At 35.8% G+C, this 24807-nt stretch overlaps 2 protein-coding genes and 1 pseudogene across 9 annotated transcripts; 1 reads left to right on the top strand and 2 right to left on the bottom strand.

Annotated features, from left to right (window-relative positions):
• Nucleotides 1-1653: 1653 nt before the first annotated feature.
• Nucleotides 1654-4986, bottom strand: LOC104598402 (multicopper oxidase LPR1 homolog 1-like). 4 transcript variants are annotated; one of them, XM_010260641.3, is made up of 4 exons: nt 4874-4986; nt 3687-3945; nt 1983-3443; nt 1654-1873 (listed from the first exon to the last, which is right to left on the bottom strand). In XM_010260641.3, exons 2-4 carry the CDS (start codon nt 3921-3923, stop codon nt 1823-1825), a joined length of 1749 nt encoding a protein of 582 aa, XP_010258943.1. In that variant the 5' UTR covers nt 3924-3945; nt 4874-4986; the 3' UTR covers nt 1654-1822. The 4 variants fall into 4 exon arrangements, with proteins under 4 accessions (XP_010258943.1, XP_010258781.1, XP_010258861.1 ...); XM_010260479.3 differs by lacking the exon at nt 4874-4986 and adding an exon at nt 4413-4536; XM_010260559.3 differs by lacking the exon at nt 4874-4986 and adding an exon at nt 4123-4511.
• Nucleotides 4431-19211, top strand: LOC104598330 (NADP-dependent malic enzyme-like). 5 transcript variants are annotated; one of them, XR_016084372.1, is made up of 7 exons: nt 4431-4684; nt 16386-16463; nt 17043-17148; nt 17302-17367; nt 17758-17853; nt 17945-18014; nt 18883-19211. XR_016084372.1 is itself a non-coding variant. In XM_088901839.1 (6 exons), the coding sequence occupies exons 1-5, from the start codon at nt 4431-4433 to the stop codon at nt 17981-17983; spliced, it is 543 nt and encodes a 180-aa protein (XP_088757965.1). In that variant the 3' UTR covers nt 17984-18014; nt 18883-19210. The 5 variants fall into 5 exon arrangements, 3 of the variants coding, with proteins under 3 accessions (XP_088757965.1, XP_088757966.1, XP_019055668.1); XR_016084373.1 differs by lacking the exon at nt 18883-19211 and adding an exon at nt 18116-18874; XM_088901839.1 differs by lacking the exon at nt 17758-17853 and having other exon boundaries at nt 18883-19210.
• A 2795-nt stretch (nt 19212-22006) lies between these two features.
• Nucleotides 22007-23804, bottom strand: LOC104594478 (multicopper oxidase LPR1 homolog 1-like; annotated as a pseudogene).
• Nucleotides 23805-24807: the final 1003 nt, after the last annotated feature.

The following is a 24807-nucleotide window of genomic DNA, read 5'->3' on the forward strand; positions in this document are numbered from 1 at the left end:
AATGGTTTCTACTGTGACTGGTTCTCTCCTAACACAAGCCCTATAAACCACCCAAGATGTGGACAGAAGTTTGGACGGGCTAGTAAATTGCGTATTCTTTGTTACAGGATCCAAGAAATCCCAATGTTGCACACTAATTTCTGCTTCTTGAACGGTTGAACCCCCCATTCGAATATTAGAGAAGTTAATTATAATTTTGAGAGATATTTTGTCTAACTGTCCCTTTGTTGCAACCCTCCTTAGTTACTCACGACCAATTAAGGATATTGCATTTTCAGTTGCCAAGTTTGTATAGAAAAGTGGATCATTCATTAACTACCACATGGTATGTTCAGTTCATTCTTTTTCTACCAAGTGGATCAAATCCAGCTGGCACATGGTGATTCCAGAATTAACTCATGTTTTCATCAATGGTAAATTATTAGGTAGGCATGCAATTGTGGCCTTTTATGGTAATTTGCCAAATTATTTGTGTTTTATCCCTTCCTTTTCTCTCTATATTGTTTTCGACAAGTGCAATTTGTCTGTTTTATGACAAGAACTGTGTATGGAAGTTTAGAAAAATCCAAAATTGACATTTAGTGACAATGTGAAGCTAATTGTTGGCATTAATAAAATCTCTCTATTAAGCATAGTTGTTGGCCTTCTAGTTTGTTCTTATTCTGTAGATGTTCTTGAAGAGAAGAAATTTTAATTTGAATAAACTATTGCTTAACTTCATGTGATTGAATTCAGAATATTTGGCACACATTTTGAGACATGGAATGCTGGAATACTTGGCCCAGTTGTGTTGAAGGGTATTAATGAGGGGGGCAAGAGACTTGTCATGGAAGAAATAGTCTTACAAGGTTTGCCTTCAATTTTCTTCATCGTTATTCTTGCCCTTTTGTCGGAGCCGTACTCAATGGGATGCTTCTCTATAAATTGGTTCACAGGTGAATCTTTAGGCCTCCATTCACTAAGTGGAAGTTCTTCTGATGAGTGGGAGGGGGAGTTTTTAGTGGCTCAAAAGCAGCCTTTAACATGGTATAAGGTGAGGATTTAGTCTCTATTAAGGCCTCCATGCTAATCTCTTCTGTTATCAATTTCTATGTTTGTCTATTCGTTAAAGGTACCCTTTATTTGATTATATGCTTAGGCTATATTTGATGCCCTAACTAGCTAGGGATGAACCACTAGCTCTAGATATATCTAGCATGGGAAAATGTCCAATATGGATAAATGGTTAGAGCATTGGTCACTCTTGGCTTGCGTACAAGGCATCCCACACTTGTGGTGATTGTATTTATGCTGCCATGCCATAAGGTTATGTAAATGAGCAAACCTATGGACACACTATGCATATAAGTGCTGTAGGAATATTACTTGTTATGTTTATGTTTGTGCCCTTACCTGTAAAGGGTGCAATATGGGCAGGCTTGGGTTGAGTATTTGTTAAAATTTCAAGGGGCTGACTCATGTAGCATTATGATGGTGATGTCCTCTAAAGTCTAAACAAAGTGAGCAAAAAAATTGCTCCAAAGAACTTGTCTGACCAGCTCTTTAGGCAAGGTTTCAATTGTGTCTCATCACTAAAAACTAGTGTTGAACAAACTTGGTAGAATAGTCACAGAATTTGGACAAGCCATATTGGTTATACTTATTATCGATCACTTGAGCCGGAATAGTCACAAAATTATTAATAAACCTTGGTAGAATAGTCACAGAATTTAGTTAGTGCCATCATCAACAAGCACTTATTATCGATCACTTGTTTAATTTTGGAATAGCAGGAATCAGATAATAAAAACACCCCATGCATCTAACTTTGTTTCTCGTCAAATCAAACCAATTGCAATGGCCGTATCATTGCGTTATCTTCGTGATCCAGAATCTGCACACATGAAAAAAATAGGCTTTAATTAGTTTAAAACCCGAAGCAAAATCGAATCAAATTCCGAACTAGTAGTCGAACCAAACAGTGAAAACCATTGAAGACTCACGTGACAATGGTAGACATATCCTGGCTGCGTCGTGGCGTCGAAGGGGAAGGGCGAATTGGTGTCGACCAGATTGAATTTGACGACAACCGTTGTTTGGGTTCCCGGAGGAATCTTCACCGTGTTCTTCCAGGTCTTCTCAGTCGCCGGAATGTCAATCAGTGGCCCGGTTAGGTAGGAAGCCACATTGCACGCAACGGCATCGTTGTTCTGCGTCATGCAGCTTGTGAACTGGGCCTGATTGGAGAGTTGTTGTATCTTGATTGCTTGGAACGTAGCCAAATGTACGTGCAACGGGTGATTGTCGGCAGTCAAGTTGATCACCTCCCAGATCTCTGTACTGCCGGACTTGGCTGTCTCTGTAACCGGGTCCTCGTATCTCTTCCCATTTATGTAGAGGTGTGTGGTTGATCCAGAGGGCGTTGTGTACTCGTACAACACAATGTACCTCGTCGTCGCTGCAGCATCCGTTGTTGATGCCTTGTAGTTCACCAGACTCGCCGGGATCTTAGACGAATCGGGTGCTCTCGGGTTTCCGGGTGCATTGACGAACTTCATCACCTTGGAGTTCAGGTTATCCACCGGGCTACCCGTCGGGTTCGGGTATGCTGCATTATTGTTCATGACGATCTCGGTGGCAGTAGAAGTTGAGAAGTCAATGACGACATCAGCACTCTCGGATGGTGATAGGAGAATGCTTTGTGTCTGTACGGGTGCGGGTAGGTACGACGCATCGGATCCTATTTGGGTAAACGAGAGCCCGTTGCTTAGCGAGAGTTGGAAGTAACGGGCGTTCGCAGCGTTGGTTAACCTGAACCGGTACTTCCGTTTCTGGACGTTCATGAACGGCCAGGCCTTGCCGTTAACGAGAATAGCATGGCCGAAGTACTCCGGTTGCCACTGAGGGTGAATGGACGGGACGATGCCGGTGTAGTTTATGTAGAGGGAACCGTCTCTGCTGAAGCTCCGGTCGAATATCATTAGGTTCCGGTCGAACTCTGGTCCGGACGGGAGGTTCAGAGAAGCTTCTAGGGTAGGGTCACGGATGTTGTAAGCGCCAATCAGTCCGGCTAGAATGTTGACACGTGTCAATCCTAATGCATGATCATGATACCAGAGGTTTCCCGAGTGTTGAACGTTAGGATAGGTATATGTAGCTTTGGACCATGCTGACCCGGTCTCCCTGAAATGAGAGGTGAACCAGGCGTTGGGGTTTCCATCGTGTTGTGGTTCATGGACCCCACCATGGAGATGGACAACGGTTGGGACCCCACCTTGCTTTGCAGTAGCGGTGGGGATGGTCGGATCCCAGGGGAGTATGTGGGTCTGAGGAAGGTTATTTTGCCACGTCACTGATGTTGGGATTCCTTTGATGGCCTCAATGGTTGGACCGGGCACAGTTGCGGCATCTTCGGACGTCCCAAATGCGAAAACCGTTGTTGGTGGCAAGTTACGGTGGAATTTCTGCATGAGAAGGATAAAGAAAACAAGGTTTTCATGGTTGAAAAGAAGCGAAGATATAGCTCAAAAGTTAAGAAAATATTTTTTCCTCCATTTTACGTTCAAACTTAAAACAAAAGGAGACAAATTAAGGATCGATGCATGGTGGTCGGTCGACAATCTGGGTTTTGAAACCTTGGTGGTTGGTGCAATTCCATATATATGAAGGATGCATGGTGGTAGGAAACAAAGAGGATGAAGTTATACCCATTCGGTCTGATACATGCCAATAGTGAGACTGCCGGGCTTCGGCGAGGCGGCTCCATTTGAATACCCCAGGAGCTTGGGCATCTGAGGGAGTTCATCGACAAACATTTGCAGAGAACCGGCCACTTGAGTTAGAAGTGTGTCGGTTATCGGAGTCGGAGTTACCGGGGCGGCGCTGCTACAAGTGAAGATGATGAGGAAAGATAAACGAGCTAACAGAAGTAATTCACTAGCCATCCTTTTCTTGTTATCAACTTGTCTGTAAAAGTAGCAGTTTAAGAAAAATAATTAGCACGCAATGAATTAATAAAGCGATGAACATACAACAATATGAATGCATGATTTTATTTTAATTTGTGAGTTCTGCCTCGTGACCGCCAAGCAGACCCAAGCTGAGGGCATACTCAAAAAACCAATACAAGGTTGAGTTCAGTACTAATTCAAGTGACATATGAGAGATAGACGTAGATGATGGTGGTGGCAACGTCGGTCACGGTGGTGGTGACGGCGAAAGTAGTCTTCGCCGTCATCCAGTTCTTCTCGAGCCACAATTCAATCAAGACTGGCTCTCCACAGAAGATCACTTTAGCTTCCTTACCAAACCCTAAAATCATTTTCTCATCTTCAGCAACATCATCGTCGTCATCCTCATTGTTTGAGTTATATGTGTAATGGGTTCTGAACTAACTAAAGATTGAGAGTATGAGGAGAGGAAAGTGAAGGGACCTTTGGGAGAAAGTAAGTATGCCAAAAGAAAAAAGCAGAAGAGGAGAGGAGAACATGGAGACAAGAGGCGTGTGCCGGGCACAAGTGTACGATGAAGTGGACTCCGAGTCACTCTCTATAAATAGACCAGAGATGAGAGTCGGTAGGAAATCTCGACTGGGGGAGGGGGACACGCATTTCCTCTGTATTGATCAAAGAGCCGAAGAAAGACAGTGGGTGACGCAAAGCCAGCTCGATATGGTCCATGTCAAATCAGCCGGCGACGCAATTCGGTGAGATTCAAGTTGAAATTAGTAATAAATTTAATTTTATTTAATTTACTAATGTTTGATCTTAGTATTAAAAAAACAACTATATACCCCAGATGCATTAATTGTGAAACGAATGGCATATGACCTTAGGCCAAAGAAGAGTTGAATATTGATAAAAAAAATAGAGTAATCGAATTAAGAATTCCTCACAAAGAGAAGAGCAAACTGAGAACTGCGTTAGCAGGAAGAGAGGTTGGTGGCTACCGTCACTTGCTCTCCTGTAGCCTAGCTAAATGGTTTTTTGGCTGGCTGCAATTATATATCTCTTGACTCAGTGCATTACTACGTACTCATTTATGCATTAGACTATGAATTATTTATGCTGATGATATCAACATATATATATACATTTCTGTAAAAAATGTGTTGAAAACGAGTTATTGGTTTAGAATTACAACACCTATCAACAGCCCTGTTTGGCTGTAAGGGTGCCTACCGGAAGGGTTAGTTTGGTGCTTAATTTGTACTTTCCGAGCATCAGCATCTCTTTCTATTTTTTTTCCTTTTATTTTGATGGGTAAGTAATGGGGTATGAGTGTATGACAAGAACCCAAATAGTGTTTGTCTGGGCTAGACCTGTCTGCATATTAATTGAGAAATAGGCTTTTTCTTTCTTTCTTTACTGAACTTGTTCTTCCTTTCTCTCCTCTTATTCTTATAGGCCAATAAAGAATAATTAGGATGTGCTGCTATATTTTTTCCTACACTTCCATTCAGTATGTGGCATGTTTTCCATTCTGTGTCACAAACTGACCGGCCGGAGGTTTAGGAAAAATATATAAGTTCAGCAAATCCAGACTCAACGAGAACTGCATATATAATATCTAATTGTTGGCCAGGACTATAACACCCCATTATTGGGGTTTGATCATCAGGATTGTACTATTCTCTTTAGACCATTTGTGGAGGATGACTTCATGGGTTCAATGACACAGGTCCCTACATTGCTATATAGTTGATCCCATGGTGATTTGTTTGGGCGTGAATACAAACAAAATAAACAGAACAAGAACTGACCCACACTCTCACTCTTCCAGCTTATCCGTGTCTTTATTATTTGAATTATGTATGGTAAGGTCAATTCGCATTCAATTTCCCTTGGCTTATCTTTGATTTTTCAATCAGGGCTTCCATTCGTATTCGCCAGATGTGTCCAAAATGGGTTTTGTTTATTTGGTTAAAATACAAAGAATGGACGTCACGGAGCTTCTGAACACACATGGCTCTGGAGTCTGGACGATACATGTAAGAAAACATATTGATCAGGACCGGGCGGCCTTAGTCAATAAGACAAAACTTGATGACTGGGCGACCCCAACAGTTCATTCTCATTTGTCAAGTAGAAAGCCATCTTTCATGCATGCTTTTCTGTTTGACGTTTTGCAAAAGTTAGTTTGCATGGATTCAAAATTAAGCTTTCTTCTTCTTCTTCTTCTTCTTCTTCTTCTTCATGAATCATATATGGTTAGACGAAGAGTCCAAAACTCCTAATAGCTGTATATCATGGCTCTTGGATGCCCTTGAAACTGTTAATCAACGCGTATTATGCCATTAATATATAGTTGAAGCCTTAGAGATGTTTCTGTCATCAGTACTTAAGCAGTCTATAACCGGAGCTAGCTCGCCAATTAACCAGGTGTGATTTTGATTTTTGACCTCATGCCTGTGATTAAGAACTGAGGAAATTAAAGGCCTTCATATCCACCTCTGCAACCAATTACGTACTCAGATAGAAGATATATAGAACCTTCTTGTCTTATATGAATATAATATTTGAATGTAAGCCATCTTAATTAGTTTGATTTTGATTTATTTTTACTCAGAGCTAGAACGTTGACTGTAGCTAGATTTTATAGGCTTCTAGTTTTTGAGCTTGAATCACAGGTCTACAAGTCTGTATCTGTGCCTAAGAAGTAAGAACCCAATCTATGGATTCTAGGAAAACATGGAAATGTTAGAGAAATAATAGATAATGATTAGGAATAATAGTTAGGCGATAGATCGGGTGGATTCCCTTAGGCAATGTTGATTGGTTTGAAAGAAAATAAGAGGGAAACAGAAAGTTTAGTGTAAGTTCTTAAGAATTTCAAAAATCTAGTTAAGGATTTTTCCTCAACTTTCTGTTTTTCTCTTATTTTCTATCAAACCAAACATAATGAAAGTACCAAGTAACCGTATACAGAGAAAGCAATAACCATATGCACGAGGTATTTTTGTCTTTCACCACCCTAAAAAATTAGTGGGGTTCCCTAATCACAGACCTAACTGTTTTTAACTTTCCTAATTGGCCCGAGTGCCCAACTATGAAACTTTTCTCCCCACTTTAATGATACTCATCCATTCATTCTTTAATTTATTATGAAGAATATCTAGTTACTATATCACCAAATCAAATGTATATATATATATATATGTATATATTATATCAAATCGTTAAAAAGTCTTCGATAAACATAACAAACTATTGAAAACTTGAATTAAAAATGGAAACTATTATAATTGTGGACATAATTGTTGTGGCAGTCTCAACTACCATCACTAAATTTTTATTTATTCTGGGGAGGGGTCATAGGACATCGTCAAGGATTCAATTTTTTTTTTCTTTTATTTGTATCTCAAGCCAATCATGGTTAATATGTTGTCTTCTGTTTCTTCCTCTTCTTCTTCTTCTTCTTTATTTTTTTTCTCCTGAAAGAAGATCTAGATCATCTTATTCCAAACTTTAATTAATGCATCCTTCAAGAAACGACATCTAGATTCTTTACTTGTGCAGGGCGCTATAGCTGGGTAATCTTTTAGGATATGTTTGGTTTAATAGACAATAATAACAGAGAAACTTAGGCTAAGTTTGAAAGGAGTACAAATGGAGACTTAATGATTCTAAGTCTCTGATGGATGATTGTAATGGAATTGCTGCTAACATAAACTGGCGTTTTTTTTTATTGTTCTGGATCGATAAAATTACTGGTTTAGCGAGGGATTTTACTTCTATCAAGTTTTTGTATAGAAACCGAAATTTTACTATTTGTGCCCATACAGTGGCCATGGAGGCAAAAGTCCTTTGTGATAGGTCAGTTTGTTGGGGCAGTCCTCTCTAGTGGCTGGAACCTGTCTGTAATTTCTATTATTCTGTTTAGCTTGAATGAATATTTCAGTTATCAAAGAAAAAATACAATAATAAGAGAGAAAGTATTGTGATAATTTTAAAATGACCTTCAATTAATGTAGATGTAGACAACATGTCTGCTGGACTAAACAATGTTTTGATAATTACCAAAAAAAAAAAAAAACTTGAGGGAAATTTTATGATTTTTTTTAAGACATTTATGAAACTGGCCTATCCAATTAGGAATCTTCCTGATCGGACTCTATCTTCTATATATTAATTCTAAGTTCTCCAAAATTTATAATTTCTAATATTCTTTTGATAAGAAATTGAAAACCACGATTATATATATATCCACACCCCTAGTAGACAATGTCAATTCCTTCTCCTCCTCAGGCTGTACGGCCGTTTCCTTTGGCTGGATCACCTTAGACTACTATTGGCCTGCCATCAAAGCTGCTGCCACATGTCATTTTTCAGGTGGCGTAATCAGTGCCAAGGGACCCATCCAACAAATTGCCACAAATAATCATTATTATCATTGCATAGATGTTGTTATAGAAAACAGTGTCACATTAGTGTTATGTCGGAAAAAACGGTGTTCTAGGAAATGCCCGTTTGTTTGGAATTGTTTTTCCATAAAAAAGGTGTTCCGAATCATGTCTTGAAAATCGAGAAGGTGTGGTTTGGAGAAACGCCAAATTTGGCATTTTCTCATATTATAGCTTGTTGCTGCAAATAAAGATGTGATGTGACAGTGACATGAACTTCCTATAATGGGTATTAGTGCTGAAAACGGACATGAAGCAGTAATTCCAAATAAAAAGTGTTGTTGTTACTCTAAAAAATGTTCTACCTGACAGAAACATTTTCAAACAAAAAAAAAAAGACACTATTTTGAAACGATACTTCCAACCCACACATCAGCAAAATTCCTTCTTAAATACATTGTTTTCAAGTCTATATATATTTAATACATCTACCATACAAAGAGTACTACATTTAATACATATATCTTATGCCTTCTTTAAGTATTGGTATTTTTACTTGCCAAATCTCGGGGATTTCAAACACAGACAGACCACACGAGTTCTCGGGCTTCAGCTCCTAAAAAAATGTTCTGTTTGCTGATTGACTCAGTGTGCAGCATCGTTGTCTATATAGATAAGATTGGCACCTTTATGCATAAGCCACTGTTTGACCCTAAAAAAAATAATCTGAAATTTTACTTGGAGTAGTTTGGTTTGTTTAGAGAAGAAAATGGAAGAAAGAAAAGAAAATTTTAAAGAAACCGACTTTCCTTGTTTTGTTTAAGAAAACCAAGAAATATTGAAAATTGAGACAAAATAGAAGGCGATTTTTTTTATTTCTTTTATTTTTCCCATTAAAAGGTAGAAAAAAAAGGAAAATAGTGGGTGAGTGGAGACTAAAATATTAGCTTTTAAAACAAAAACAAATTTTCTAGTATAGAAATTATATATTTAATTATGAAACATGATGTTAAATAATTATATGAAAACATGTTTTTTTTTTTTTGCATTTATGTTTTAAGAAACAATCTGTTTTCACACAAGATGGTTTTGATTCACATTGTAGAATGCCCCCTTAGATGAGGTAAAACTGGCTCCCCTCTCTTCCTAAAGGAGAAACAAAAACTTTTTTCTTCTCATTTTTTACAATTTATGTAATTAAACAGGGATACATTTCTTTTCTTTTTTTTTCTTGCTTTTAGATGAGGATATAAACAGGGATATTAAACAAAAATAGGGTGTGCCATTTTTAACTATTACTTCTCATTTCTATCAGGAGATACTATAAGAAGGCAAGAAATATATAGGATTCGTTTGGTTTCCAGTTGGAATAGGAATCAAAATCCTTCAGAATTGGGTTTAGAATGGTCTGTTACAACAGTCTGTTTGGTTCATACAAGAATTGGAATTAGCTTGAATGAGATTTCATTTGCAAGGGAGGGAGAAGGAATAACCATTACCTCAAATAGGGGAATGCCATTATATCAGGAATGAAAATAGGATTTTGCTTTTGCTCAACTAAACAATTGGAATCAGAATGATCCATTTCGATTCTAATTCAAAACCCCCATTCTTGTCAATCAAACGGGTTGTATAGTTCTTTTTCTTCTTTTAATTTGAAATAAGTTGGTTATAATTGTTAACCATGGTAATAGTGTTGAACAGTGACCAATCCTTGGATCATATTTCTCATCTTTGGACAGCCAAGGTGCAGGGTGGGTAAAATACAGCCATGCACAATACATTGGTACGGGGTTATTTCCTAAAAAGAAAGGAACACTGGAATTGTATATATGATTTCTCTGACAATATTGGAAATCCTTAACAAGGGGACAAAAATACTGACACATCTTGAGAGGAGGTTAGGGCACACTCTTTATTACACTAGGTGGCTTATGATGTGTGACTAATCATCATGCAGAAAAAACCAGAACAGTAGTTGCCCAAAGTTGTTTGTGGGTGCATATATAAATGACTTTGGGAAGAGAGATAAATACAAGTAATGGATACAAAATCAATTTGCGGGTGGAGGTGAGAGGAGAGACAACCCACAAATGCCAGAGCGCGCGGTACAGAATGCGCACATGGATGGCAATTTGGATTGCCGATCCATGCTGTATGGACCAATAACCTCTGAAACCTCAAGTCCATGTCTTCAATAGATTAAATGAAAAGATATGAATGAACAAATTTATATCAAGAACCATTTTTATTTTTCTTTGTTTAATCTTTGGTACTATTGTTGGGCATTACCGTATATATAATATATGGTGTTGCAATGGCTATAGATATTGTCGGGCTTGCCATAACCCTATTAGCTAGCTAGCTAGCTAGCTCTTCCCTGCGCACAGACTGCAGACTGCCATGCAGCTTATTGCTCAAGTATGATTGTTGTGATAGAGGGCATGAAGCAAGACCATGGTATATAAATTCTGATGTGTGACTTGTAATTTACGGCGGGTAGAGAGTGGATAGAAAATTTGGGTTCTGGAAGGAGGGGGGCACCAGTTTCTGTGCTGCATTCCTGACCACTCTCTTTTCTATAATAAAATTGGGTGATTCAAGTATATGTAGCTGTCTATCTAGCTAGCTACTGGCCTATCTCATAGAGATATATATCCACCCATTCTGTGTATATAGACTTGTCTGTTGGAAATGTTGCATGGGAAGGTGTGTTCTGAGTAAAAGAGTAAGTGATATCTCATAGAGATATCTACTTTATATAAGTCATATTCCACACAGTTCTCTCAAACATACATTAGTAATAAGCAAATAAGGTGACCCAGACAAGCTGGTGAAGTTGTTGTGACTGCATAAGTCCATGCCTCTGTTGAAATAATACATAAACAAATAAAATATATAGCTAAAAGGTAAGTTATGCATTTGATAAATAATCCCAGTACTCTTCCTTTTTATTCGCCCACTGGTATGCCATATCTTATTGTGTCGTTATATGCATGATCATAAGGTTGTTTGTGAAATTAATGATGTGCCACATTGGAAAGGGGGTTTTCATGATTCCTTCATTTCCTAAATTTTGATGAACTAGTAAATATGCACGTACTTTGTATGTAGCAAATTCAAATGATACAACAACAATAATTGTATATATATTGGTGATTTATTGTCTTTCAAACTAAAAACTTGTATCAAATCTTCTTACTCTATATCTCATATCAATATTTTCAATTTATTGAGCTAATTGAACTATTTCTTGCCTAGAAACTGAATAGACTAATTGAATTGTTAGTTGATTTGTATCTTAGGTTCATTTTCCACTAAATTTCTTGTCTATAAAATACCATTGACTTAGCCAACAACATGGTGACCTAACTAACCAAACCATTTTATCATTTGATTTGTTTAGTAGGGTGGTGGAATAGTCATTAATTTTCTCTTTTCATAATTTTTGTATTCCATTTTCATCATTTAACAAACATGAAAGTGGTTTCATTGCTAAGGCAATTTTAAATTTTGTATTCCCTTTTTATCATTAATAAAAATTCTTCTTATTTATCATACTTAAAAACCGGTTTTGTTTCCAAGTTGATTTTCAATATACAAGTTTTTTTATACTATTAAAATTGTTATTCGTGAATTTAATTAGTGAAATTTAAGGATGAAAAACAAAGATACATTAAACATATGATTCAATAAGATCAAGTTAACCTTAAATATGTGACTTAATGAGAGAGAATGGAATGAAATAAAAAATAGTATTCAATTCACAATTTATATCTTCATATATATATATATATATATATATATATATATATATACAAAGAGAGAGAGAGAGAGAGCAAATTCAAAAAGAGGGGTATTTTAAGTCAAGAAAAAATCTAAAAGCCTTAGAGATCTATTGCCACTTCTTATAAATTCCAAATAAATTGTAATTCATCTACAAATCAACATGTAGCTCCAAGTGTCTAGAGTAGTTAAATTTGTCCTAAATACTTCATAGAATTTAAATTATAATTCATTAAGTTCTATGATTTATAGATGTCTATTTAGACAAGTTGTGAGTTATCCAAAAAAAAGAAAAAGACTTGTTGTGTAGTTATTTGAAATGCATAAAAGAATTCCATTTATGTCCTGTTATACAATTCAACAAGAAGTTAACAATGGAGAGCTCAATTTGTCCTATTTTGATCTCATTTTAAACAATTAACAAAATACTTGATTTTTCCTCAAATTCAAATACAAAATCATTAACACAAAGTGGGGGGAAAATACTTCTCATAGATTTTCTAGAAACTCTAGGGGTTCTTAATGGTTTTCCCAAAAATAAAAGACATTAATTTGTAAATCCCTTTCTAACTTGTACTACAATTGCTCCTTGCCTTCTCTTGAGCCTCAAAAGAACAGACTTTGAATTTTACCATTCTTTTTTAGGGTATGTCATTTGAACAACATTTGAAATAGAGGAATTACATTTTCTTTTTCCTTTTTTTTGTTTATTCCATGGAACTATACAATAGGGGTGGCCCATCCCCTAAACCCATAACCCCCAACCCAGGTGCACGTGGGATTTGATTCCAAGTCTCTCAGCTACAACCACCAAGAGACCTTATTGACTGGCTAGTTGGCACATAGTAAATAGAAGAACCACATTCAAAACTTATTTGATAAGGATAGCTCTGTCATCATTAAAAGGAGTTTTCGATTTTTAACCCTAACTTTTCTTCTTAATTTTAGTTGTGATATTATTTGGAGCATTCTTATCAATTATGCCTTGAATAATTGAGCACCCAAATATGGGATGTTCATAATCTTAGAAATCAATTTTTAAAGCTTATTTGGTAATTTTTTTAGAAAAAGATTAACTTTTTGAAATGGATATTTCAGATGAAACCCTTTCAAACATCTTGAGATTGGGCAAAAACTACTTATAAACCAATGGAAAAGCTAACAAAAAATCACTGTTTTAAAAATCAGACCAGATCTGACGATCAAATTGTTTGACCTAGGAAATGATCATAGTTCCGGGTCCGATTTTGGGTTGGACTGCTTTTTATGAAAAAATCATTGGTTTTGTCAAAAAACTGTTGATATGGGCAGTCGAACTGCTAAACCATTCAACCCAGTAGTAGTTTGGGGGGTTTTTGGTCAATTAACGTCTCTCTCTCTCTCTTCCTCCCTACCCCCTATTATATTATGCTATTCTGACACACATTCTCTCTATCACCTCTCACTTCTCACCTTTTATCCCTCCCCTAGTCCCCTATTTTCTAATACAATTAATGAGTCATTATAGGCTTTTAAGTTTTAAACCTTGATTTTAGTAGAACGATAGGAACAAAAATTATAAATTAGAATATGAATCTAATATAAGCATTATGGGTTTTATTTCTCAAAAATTTAATGTTGTGGGTCAAACTGTTTGACCCGGATGGTTAAGCCGCTAACCCAGAAACCAACGATCAAAGTGGTTCCATTTCCGGGTTGGTTTTTAAAATCTTGCCAAAAACCATAGTTAAAATTGTGGAGACACTCAAAATCCACATTCTAAAATCATTAACAGTGATTTTAAAGATGATCAAATAACAACGGTTTTGTTCAATATTAATTAAAAGAGAGAAATACATCTAGCTAACTCTCCATTAAATTTAAGTTACAATTCATTATTAATTAAAAGAGAGATAAATATATCCATCTAACCACTCCATGAAATTTCAGTTACAATTCATTTAAGTAACTCATTAAAACAATCAACAAAATATCAAATTTATCCTTAAATTCAAATCTAAAAACATTAACACAAAAGGGTAAAATTTATCTAATTAAAATTTCAGAAAATTTTAGACGCTATTGGTACTTTTTAAAGTATTATAGATTTATATAATCAAGAATAGTAACAAATATAAAAATCTATTATAATACTGGAGATACTGTAACATTGATGAATTTGGTATAATACACATTCATTCATATTCAGAAAATCAATAAAAATTATGGAGGTCAAACAATAAATTTCCCTATTGAAAAGTATAGGTATCTTTGACTTCTCAATCTTCTTGCAATAACAATGATTTCTGAGGTCGTCCTTAAGAGTGGCATCGATGAACCCCATATGATTAGAGCTGCACTGAAAGTCCAAAACTGATCGAACATCCGATTCGATTATTTCATATTTAGATCATATGTTTATATATAAAATTTGGATTTTATAATTTGTATTTGATTAATTTTTAGTCTTTTGTTTATTATAAAAAATTATTATATATAATTCATTTTTTATTTTTTTCTCTTTTCTTTATTTATAAGTACAGGGTGGATTCAGATTTAATCTAAATCCCTATATTTAAAGGTTGGACTTTTATCAAAATTTGAATGGACCCTGCCCAAAGACTTAAAGCCCAGAACAATGTAAAATACTCACTCGAGCCAACCCGATCGAATTGCACTTCTACGGTTCTACCTATATCTGATCAGATTTGGATTTCAGTTTTTAATGGTCGGTTTATATTCGGATATGGCTGGATCGGATTTGAATCCGACCCAATTATAGCACTACACATCGCCACAGGACAAGGATTAGGAAGCACTCAATGTAAAGCAAGGGCACCTGTTACAAATTGGTCATTCAGTTTGGTTTCTAATCTAAGATAGCCCACTTCCACCTCATATTAACCATATTGAGGTTTCTTTGCCAAGATGCCACATAAGCTGTTAATGAATCTGTGGCATGAGTCTTAAAGGCTTATGTATTTTCAATCTAATTGAGCTGATATTGAGGAGAGCATGCTGCTAGCTAGTTGGGTTGTTTGGGGCCCGATATTTAAGGGTGTTAATGGACCAGTTTTGGATTGGACCCAGTCCAGTGTAAAATTAATTTGGATGGATTGGACAGACCAATAAGACATTGGATTGGACCAATTCTGTTCAAAATATTTATTAGATTGGATTGGATTTGGTCCATCTGTAATAAATTTATATTGGATTGGATTGGATTAAGCCAATATCTGATCCATTGATATAAGATAAGACTATAGGTGTCAATAGACCAGGTTTAGGTTGAAACCAGTCAAATCAAAACGAATTTAAACAAAGTAAACAGTCCAGACATCAAATTAGTCCGATCTAAAATGGTCCAAAATATTCATTAAATTGGATTGGACCTGGTCCATTTAAAATGAACTCACACTTAGGTCCATTTATAATTATTATATTATTTCAGTAATTATTTATTACCTTGTGTTTAAAATGTCAGCTACTATTTTACTTATCAAAAAGAAATGTCAAATGGTTAAACTCAAACCTATATCATCTTGATATTTATTACCTTATGTTTAAAATGTCAGCTACTATTTTACCTTATTTGTAGGCTTTTGGGTTGAGTGATGGGCTAGTAACTGGTTACACAAACCTAGATCATCTTGATACACTACTGTTATCAAATGGTCTTATTTCATGAATTGGAAAGTAAGTCCTAATAAACCAATACCCTCCCAAGATGTTTTTTTGGACCTTTGTACAAACCTTATTCATAATTGACTATTATTGGCTAGATTTTGTATTTTACCATCTCATGCTTTTTTTGTTATATTTTTTCTTATTTTTTTTTAATTTTTATCTGCTCACATGTAATGAAGGGAGGGAACAAGAGAAAAGAGTCAAGAAGGCTTGAAAGGCAACAAAAAAAAAAAAAAAAAAAAAACTTTGTAAAGATGTCATAAGGTAACGTTGCAGAAAAAAAAAAAAGATGGTTTGTCCTTAATTATGTATTCTGTGTCTTAAATATTCAGTGTTTTAACTTTCTTTCTTTTTAATGTATTTTTCTGTTTTGGGGCTATTTTCATGTTTTCACCCCTTTTTTTCTTATATTTTAGCAATATTCCAATGTTACACCTATTTTATCTTTGTCTATTATAATTATTTGTTTATTCTTTTTTGTTTTCAGTCTTCGGCTTCTATTTTCATTATTCTATTTGTGTAGCTATATATATTCCATATTCAGTGGTTTAACTATCCTCATTATTCTGTTCTTTTTACCTATTATACACTAAATATTTTATTTCTGGTGCAGTGGGTATTCTTTGTTGGGGGACCCGTACCATAACAAGGGACTTGCCTTCACTGACAAGGAGAGAGATGCTCACTACTTGTAAGGTCTTCTACCCTTAACAGTAGTTACTCAAGAGCTCCAAGTGACATATAATGACCCTTCTTGATAGTTTAGACCCCTTTTCTTGATGTTTTATCAGAACCAAGCCATGCTTGCTGACCTTCGCTTTCCACAATTCTGCATATTAGGAGAAGAAATTGATACACAAGCTCAGGATCCACTGCAAAGATATATGGCCATGATGGATCTGCAAGTGATTGGATTAAGCCAATTCCATTTGTGGTTTTCCATGGTGTTTTATTTGTGGAATGATGACTGAATTTAGTTGTTTTTGGTTATTTTGTCTTCATTTACCTGAGAGGAATGAAAGGCTGTTTTATAAGCTCCTCATTGATAATGTTGAGGAATTGCTCCCAGTTGTATACACTTCAATTGTTGGTGAAGCTAGCCAAAAATCTGATACCATATTTAGGCATCCTCAGGGTCTTTATATTAGTCTATACGAGAAGTATGTTTTATCGTATTTTGTTTTCAGTTTTATTCCATAGTGCTTGCTTGGATATTTAATGTCTTTCACAATGTTATTCAAGTAGAACTGATAAGTATTTGGGTTAACAGGGGAAAGACTATTGAGGTATTAAAGAACTTCCCTGAGAAGAACATCCAAGTTATTGTTGTCACTGATGGTGAGCAGATTTTGGGGCTTGGGGACCTTGGCTGTCAGGTATATATCTGGAGTGGTTCTCTTCTAATTCATGGCTATGCATAACTCAACTTCAACATTTATTTATATGCTTTTGTTAGTATCTTAGTCTTTGCATCTTGAATGGTAATTATTGTTTACTTAATTGATGATAAATATGTTGAATGTTCTTAGGGAATGGGAATTCCTGTAGGAAAAGGTGCTTTATATGCAGCGCTTGGGGGTGTTCGTCCTTCTTTAGTAAGCATGCTCATCATTAATGCTTTTTGTTCTTTTCAATTGATTGACTTCTCAAGGGTAGAGTACTACAAAGGAAAGAAATTGGTTGGCCTCTCAAAAACAAGAGCCTTTATTAGTGAATGAGACCTCAAACTTATTCATAAAAAAAAATGAGACCACATACCTTGATTTGGTTGCATGTTCCATGACTAGTCCTGATTTGATTGAATTGATGTCACATTTTAATGAAGTTGGCAATCACTTTGCCAAGTCACTTACATATGCTGCCGACTAAATAAGATGATATGACTGACTGTAACAAGATCAATTGGAATTTTGGATACTGATCATGATGGTATTCTTTCTTTCTTTAAATTTTAGAAATTTGATGATTTCCATTGTCATTTGCAGTGCTTGCCTGTAACTATTGATGTTAGGAAAGACAATGAGGAGTTATTAAATGATGAATTCTATATTGGGATCAGACAAAAGAGGGCAATTGGCTAGGTTCCACTATTTAAAAACTTGCTATATTCTAAATTCATGCCAACAATAAGCAGCATTTTAACAAAGATGGTTTCATGTTTTTTGATTGTAGGAATATTTTGAACTTCTACATGAATTCATGTGTTGTTAAGTAAAATTGTGGAGAAAAAGTCCTCATACAGGTACCACCATTACACATTCTCAGTGGATTGACAAATCAAATAATTTTCATCTTTCAAGGCTTGGCTAGAAGTTTCTTAATGACTGAATTTCTTAATCACAGTTTGAAGATTTTGCAAACCATATTGCATTTGAGCTGCTTGCAAAATACAGAGCATCCCATCTTGTCTTCAATGATGACATTCAAGTAACTTAACAGATGATCCTCCTCGTCAGGAATAGGATATTACATCTCAAGAAAAGAAATTTCTGATTTTTCTGCTTTGTTCTTTGTTATTTTTATATTTTTGGTAGGAAGTGCATAGTAAGATCTTACATTTTAGAGAGATCAGTAGGGATCATTGAGTTTTTGCCCCATCAATGAAGTTTCAAAAATTGATATACCCTATTTCATATAAGATGATATATGTGATTGATTATGATTGTCTATTTATCAAGCAGGGAAATTTCCCAGATAATGATAATTCAGCGCACCTTGTATGTAATCTCTATAATCCAAGTGTTGGGACTGATATTTTGACTAATTACCACATGGTATGGTAATTTTCTTAAAGTTTCCAGTGGAGCATATGGGTGTATAGACCTTTTGAGTCTTCTTCCTCCCAAATGAAACAAAATTCCCTATAGATTTTTCAAAGAAATAGGAATTGGGAAAGTTGGTTCTTAGTTGTGAGAATCTATAGTTTCTTGATCAAATTTCATTTCTTCCTTCTCTTTTTATTTATTTGTTTGGTTATCTCTTTCCTTTAACAAAAAGCAAGAACTACACTAAATTTCCTTTATTTTTCTATTGTTGTAGGTTTAGACTAGGCTGCCAATCTTTTCCCTTATTAGCTCTTTAATAATTTATTTTCCATTTTGATTGAGCAGGTTTGGTTTTTATTGAAGATGGAAGATGATGGAAGATGGGACAACCGCAAATTTGATTCTCTATCCTGGCGTTTAATCATAAATCATTAGTCATAGTGTTGAAAGACGAAATTGTCCATTGAAGAACAATGTCTGCTATACAAGGCGATTCAAATAGCTCACCTCAAGTGGAAGATATTAACTTGTTTCCTTAAAGAATGAGTTTTATTTTTTTCTTATTTTGTAAGAAACATATGGGTCGAAACTTTACAACTTAATGTTTCTCTTTAAATTCATATGGGCATTGCCTATTACACCATTTCCAAATATTTAATTAATTTCTTTCAAAAACGTATTCTTGCAACCCTTAATTAATTGCTCACTATTTTTGTGACACACTCTTTTGTCAAAACACCCATTGTGTTCTTTACAGATTGTTAAGACACTCCTTACCATTGTCATGGTAAACTACGGGGGTAGGGACGACAATTTCCCCCGTAAATCCGGAGCCCCGCCCTGCCCCACCTTGAATGGGCCAGGTTTTCCCCGACCCTAAATGAGGACGGGGCAGGGACGGGGAAAATATTTTTTCTCCGAATCGAGGACGGGTTTTGTATATAATTCCTTGAACCCATTCCGAACCCAAAAATAAAATTAGTTAAATATTTCTATGTTTAATATTGATATTTAAAATATTTCTAAGTTTTCCCTAAATTCTTAAAATCCTAGAATCCCATAATTCCATTTTTGAAGTACCCCCAAAGTATTATAGTTCAATTCCGAAAATATTCCCAAATTCCTATATTATATGTGTAAATATTCTACAAAATAATTAATTTTTAAGAAGTTGCCTTAGAGCATGGAAAATTTGGAGATTACCCATCCTTGACGGGGAGTGGATGCCCCGCACGCCCTGAACTCGCCCCGCCACCGGGGATGGGGCGGGGACAAGGCAAAGTATCTTGACTATAGGGCATGGACGGGGAGGGGGTGCCCCGCCCCAAACCTGCCCCGTTGCCATTCCTATACGGGGGTGGGGTTTGGGCGTCTTCATGATGGTCTAACAATCAATAACTTTACCTTCAACCAACTTGTAGCCCCTCCAAAGCAGAAAATCTCACATATTTCAAAAATTGTTTTTCTACACTAATAATAATAATATTATTATTAATTATTATTATTATTAACTTTTTGTATTCCATTTCTATCATAAATAAAAATAATTTTTATTTTTATTTAATATGATGAATATAGAATAAATAAAAATAATTTGTATTCCATTTCTATCATAAATTTTTAACAATTATTTTTATTTAATATGATGAATATAGAATATTAGAAATGTTTTCAACAAAATTCTACACCTTTTTCATTTTTTGTGTTTTATCTTTTTCTATATATTTATTATTCAATTATGACATCATGAGTTTCTTTGAAAAATTGGACCATTGACCCACCATCTAAATAAAAAATATCTTTGCTTTCAGATTAGTTTTAAGTTATATATTCATCTACATTATATAAATAATTTATACTTATCATACTTTTTTATATATTCTTTTGATTAGTTGTACTTTTTTATTTTTTTAAAGATTTACTATTTAGCTATCATATCATCGATTAATCCATTTGACCCAAACCACTAACCTACCACCCAAAAAGAAAAATAGTTTGACTTCTATGTTGACATTAAATTTTGTATTACATTTCCATCATTGATAAAATTATTTCTTATATATAATACTTATTTTTATTCAATGTAATGAATGTATAATATTAGATATGTACCCAATATTTTATTTTTCATAAATATATAATATTAGATATGGCCCAAATGTTTCTTTATTTTTTTTGTGATTCTTTGCATTTTTTATTTTTAAAAATTTTATTATTTGACTATGACATCATTTCATTTCTAGGTTGATTTTAAATTTGGCATTCTATTTTCAAATTTAATAAGAATACTTCTTACATTTCATACTTATTTTTGTTTAGTATAATGAATATACAATATTAGAGATATGCCCAATTTTTTTTATTTTTATTTGTATTATATATTTAATTTATTTATGAGATTATTTATCAACCCATTTGACCCCATATGGTAGAATTACTAACCCTCCACTAGGAGGGAAGAAAATGATTTTGTTTTTGAATTCCTTTTTTAAAATATTTATTTTTATCTATTAAAATTAATGTTATGGATTAAATTAGTAGAATTTAATGATGAGAAAAATATATCTTAAATATAGGATTTAATGAGAGATTATACTTCAGATATGAGATTTAATGAGTGAAAAAGGAAAATAGTTTTAAATTTTACATTTCATTTCCATCATTAATAAAATTATTTCTTATTTATCATACTTATTCTTGTTTTATGTTCCCATTTTTTTAACTTCTATATATTTTTTGCAATTTATCTATTTTTGAATTTTATTATTCAATTGTGACAACATGGATTGTCCCATTTGACCCAAAATGATTTAATTTTTTACCACCGCCTACATGAAAACACTTTTTTCAAGGTATATTTTAAAAGTATAAGTTTTTGTCTGATTGAAATTACTAATTTATTATATATAGATTTAATTAATAGAATTTAATGATGATAAGAAACAAAAATGCCCTAAATATATGACTCAATGAAGGTGAATGCAATTTAATACCTTAAATGTTGGATTTAGTGAGAGGGAATTAAATGCATTGAATATCTTAAAATTACCTCTTTTCAAGTCATTTAATATCAATAACCAATTATCCTATTTGCCCTGCTTTTTATCAATAAATTTAAGTATGAGGGGTAAATGTTATCCTAAAAAAATTCCAGAAATATTATTAAGGCTATTTGTATTTTTTAAAGTAGTATAGATATAGATATTTAGAGAATAAAATGGAATCGTTTACTTATCAATTGGGTCTCCCTACATAGTCAATCATGCTATCTGGTTAGATTGGTCTGGTATTCCTTTTCTTAGATGGCGTTGAGTGTCTTTGGGTTAACACATCTCTAGACTCTTCTCTTTTTATTGAGCTAGAGATAACATTGTATAATTATTCTTAGAGGGGTAAGGTTTCTATGTCCTCCCCTCTTCTTAGGTTTCTTTAGCTGGTTAGGGTAGTTGCCCCAAAGTCAATTTTAGGGTTATATACATACATACATAGATATACATACACATAGGACGTTACGTTGGGTCCCCAAAGTAAACTTGACGACGTCGGTGGTTTGGGTCCCCGAGCTATCTATCTTCACCGTGTTCTTCCATGTTTTCTCGGTGGCCGGAATGTCGAACAATGTCCCCGTCACGTAGGACGTTACGTTGCAGGCAACGGCATCGTTTTGTGTTGCCATGCAACTGGTGAATTGGGCCAAGTTCACAACGTTCTGCACCTTGATTGCTTGAAACGTTGCCAAGTGTATATGCAACGGGTGATTATCGTCCGTTAAGTTAATCACCTCCCATATCTCGGTACTACCCGATTTAGGCGTTTCCGTTACTGTGTCCTCAAATCTTTTACCGTTTTTTATATAAAGGTGTGTGGATGTGATGACCCGGATGGATCCGTGTACTCGTACAACACAACGGACCTGGTCGTCACTGCAGCATCAGTTGTTGATGCCTTATAATTCACTAGACCCGTCGGGATGGTAGACTTATCGGGTATGTTCGGGTTCCCACGTGCAATAACAAACTTCATTACCTTGAGTTCAGGTTATCCACCGGAGCACCCGACGGGTACGGGTAGGGTGCGTTATTGTTCAATACAATCTCGGTGCTGGTAGAGGCTGAGAAGTCAATGACAACGTCAGCACTCTCGGAGGGTGCCAACAGTATACTTTGTGTCTGAACGGGTGCGGGTAGGTAGGATACGTCGGATTCTATTTGGGTAAATGGAAGACTGTTGCTTAATGAGAGCTGGAAGTAACGCGCGTTCGCGGCGTTGGTGATCCTGAACCGGTACTTCCGTTTCTGTACGTTCAAAACGGGCCAGGCTTTACCGTTGACAATGATGGCGTGACCGAAATATTCCGGTTGCCACTGAGGGTGAATGGACGGGACGATGCCGGTGGAGTTCATGTAAAGAGAACCATCCGTATTGAAGCTCCGGTCGATGGGAGGTTCAGGGAAGCATCTAAGACCGGGTCACGGATGATGTATGGATCAATCAGACCTGCTATAAGATTGACACGTGTCAACCCTAGTGCATGATCGTGATACCACATGGTCCCAGAGTGTTGGACGTTGGGGTAGGTGTATGTAGCTTTGGACCAGCTTGGCCCCGTCTCTGCGAAATTGGAGGTGAACCAGGCATGGGCGCTTCCGTCATTGGTTGGATCGTGGACCCCACCGTGGAGATGAACAACCGTCGGGGGACCCCACCGTTCTTAGGGATGGCGGTGGGGACGGTCGGATCCCAGGGGAGTATGTGGTTTTGAGGGAGGTGATTTTGCCACGTCACGGATGTTGCCACTCCTTTGATGGCCTCAATTGTGGGACTGGGTACGGTTGCTTCACCTGCTGAGTGCTGACAAGCCATATGCGAACACCGTTGTGGGAGGTAAATCACGATGGAATATCTGCACGTGGAAAAAAAATTAAGTCCAAATGATGGACTGTTGCTGGATGGTCCGGCCGGTCAACATCTCGGTTGGACCGAAAAGCGTAAGTATGATGGAACTCTCGTCATTATTCGTTAATATAGTATACCCATTTCGTCTGATACATGCCAATGGTGAGGCTGCGGGGCTTAGCGGCGGAGGCGGAGTTGGGTGAACCTGTATAGCCGAAGACGGTGGGCATCTCCGGGAGTTCGTCGACAAACATTTGCAGAGAACCAGCAAGTTGAGTGAGGGTTGCATCTGTTATCGGAGCGGCTGGTGGTGCCGGAGCAGCTCCGCTACAAGCTGCGACGAGTAAAGATATCAGAGCTAACAGCAGTTTACCCAACAGCTCTTTCCTTCACGTTGCTGACTTTTCTGTAAGGTTAAGAAGTATTAGGAAAACGGTTAGTATGCAACGGTCAATATATCGAACATTTGGTTAGTTTTACAAGCTGGGATTGCCATGGCCATTATCAGTGGTCACTGATAAAACCTTCAGCACAAGTGCAGCCGAGGCATATGAAGTGTAATTATATAAAAACCATTAATACAAGGTCGGGTGCAGTATTCATTCGACTGAAAAGAGAAATGAACATAGAAATTTTCCATGATGATGAAGGTGGTGGTGTGGTCGTGACAACAGAAGTGGCTAGTCGAAAGGCGACTAGCCGCCACCACACCACCACCACCACCGCCACCATATTCAGAAGAGATGAAGGATCGGTAGACATACCTTAGAGAGAGAAAGCTAGAGAAGGGAGAGAAAGGACAGAAGGGGGCGTGTGCTGGGCACAAGTTTGATGATGAAGAATTGGACGTCCAAGTCATCCTATAAATAAAAAAGGATACTCGACTTCGGTTGGTGACATGAACTGTATTTTATCGATCGATCTGTACTAGATAACTTGAAATATATATATCCCCGACAAATCAGTTGGCGACGTAATTTGGTCAGATTTCAACTTGAAATCCTAGTAAGAAATGTTTTTAATATATATATATATATATATATATATATATATATATAATCTGAATGAAAATGCGCAGCAAAGAACTGCACTAGATAACGAACAAATATTATTTTATAAATAGATAACCATTACGTTAACGAACGAGCGTATAAGGTCTTATGTCAAACAAAATAGAATCAAAGAGAAAGAACACGCAAAGAAATGGAATCAGTAGTAATTAAAAAGGTATCATGAATAACTGTAATTTTCATTTAGTTGGTTTGGAGGAGGTTGGAATTATCCATTGACTTTTGGTGCTCTTTGCATATTAATGTATAAAAATATATGAGTTCCTGTATAACGAACGTTGAAAACGAGTTCTGAGTTCAGAGT

Source organism: Nelumbo nucifera, chromosome 3 (assembly GCF_055504915.1).
Source record: "Nelumbo nucifera cultivar China Antique chromosome 3, China Antique-T2T, whole genome shotgun sequence".
NCBI classification, from domain to species: domain Eukaryota; kingdom Viridiplantae; phylum Streptophyta; class Magnoliopsida; order Proteales; family Nelumbonaceae; genus Nelumbo; species Nelumbo nucifera.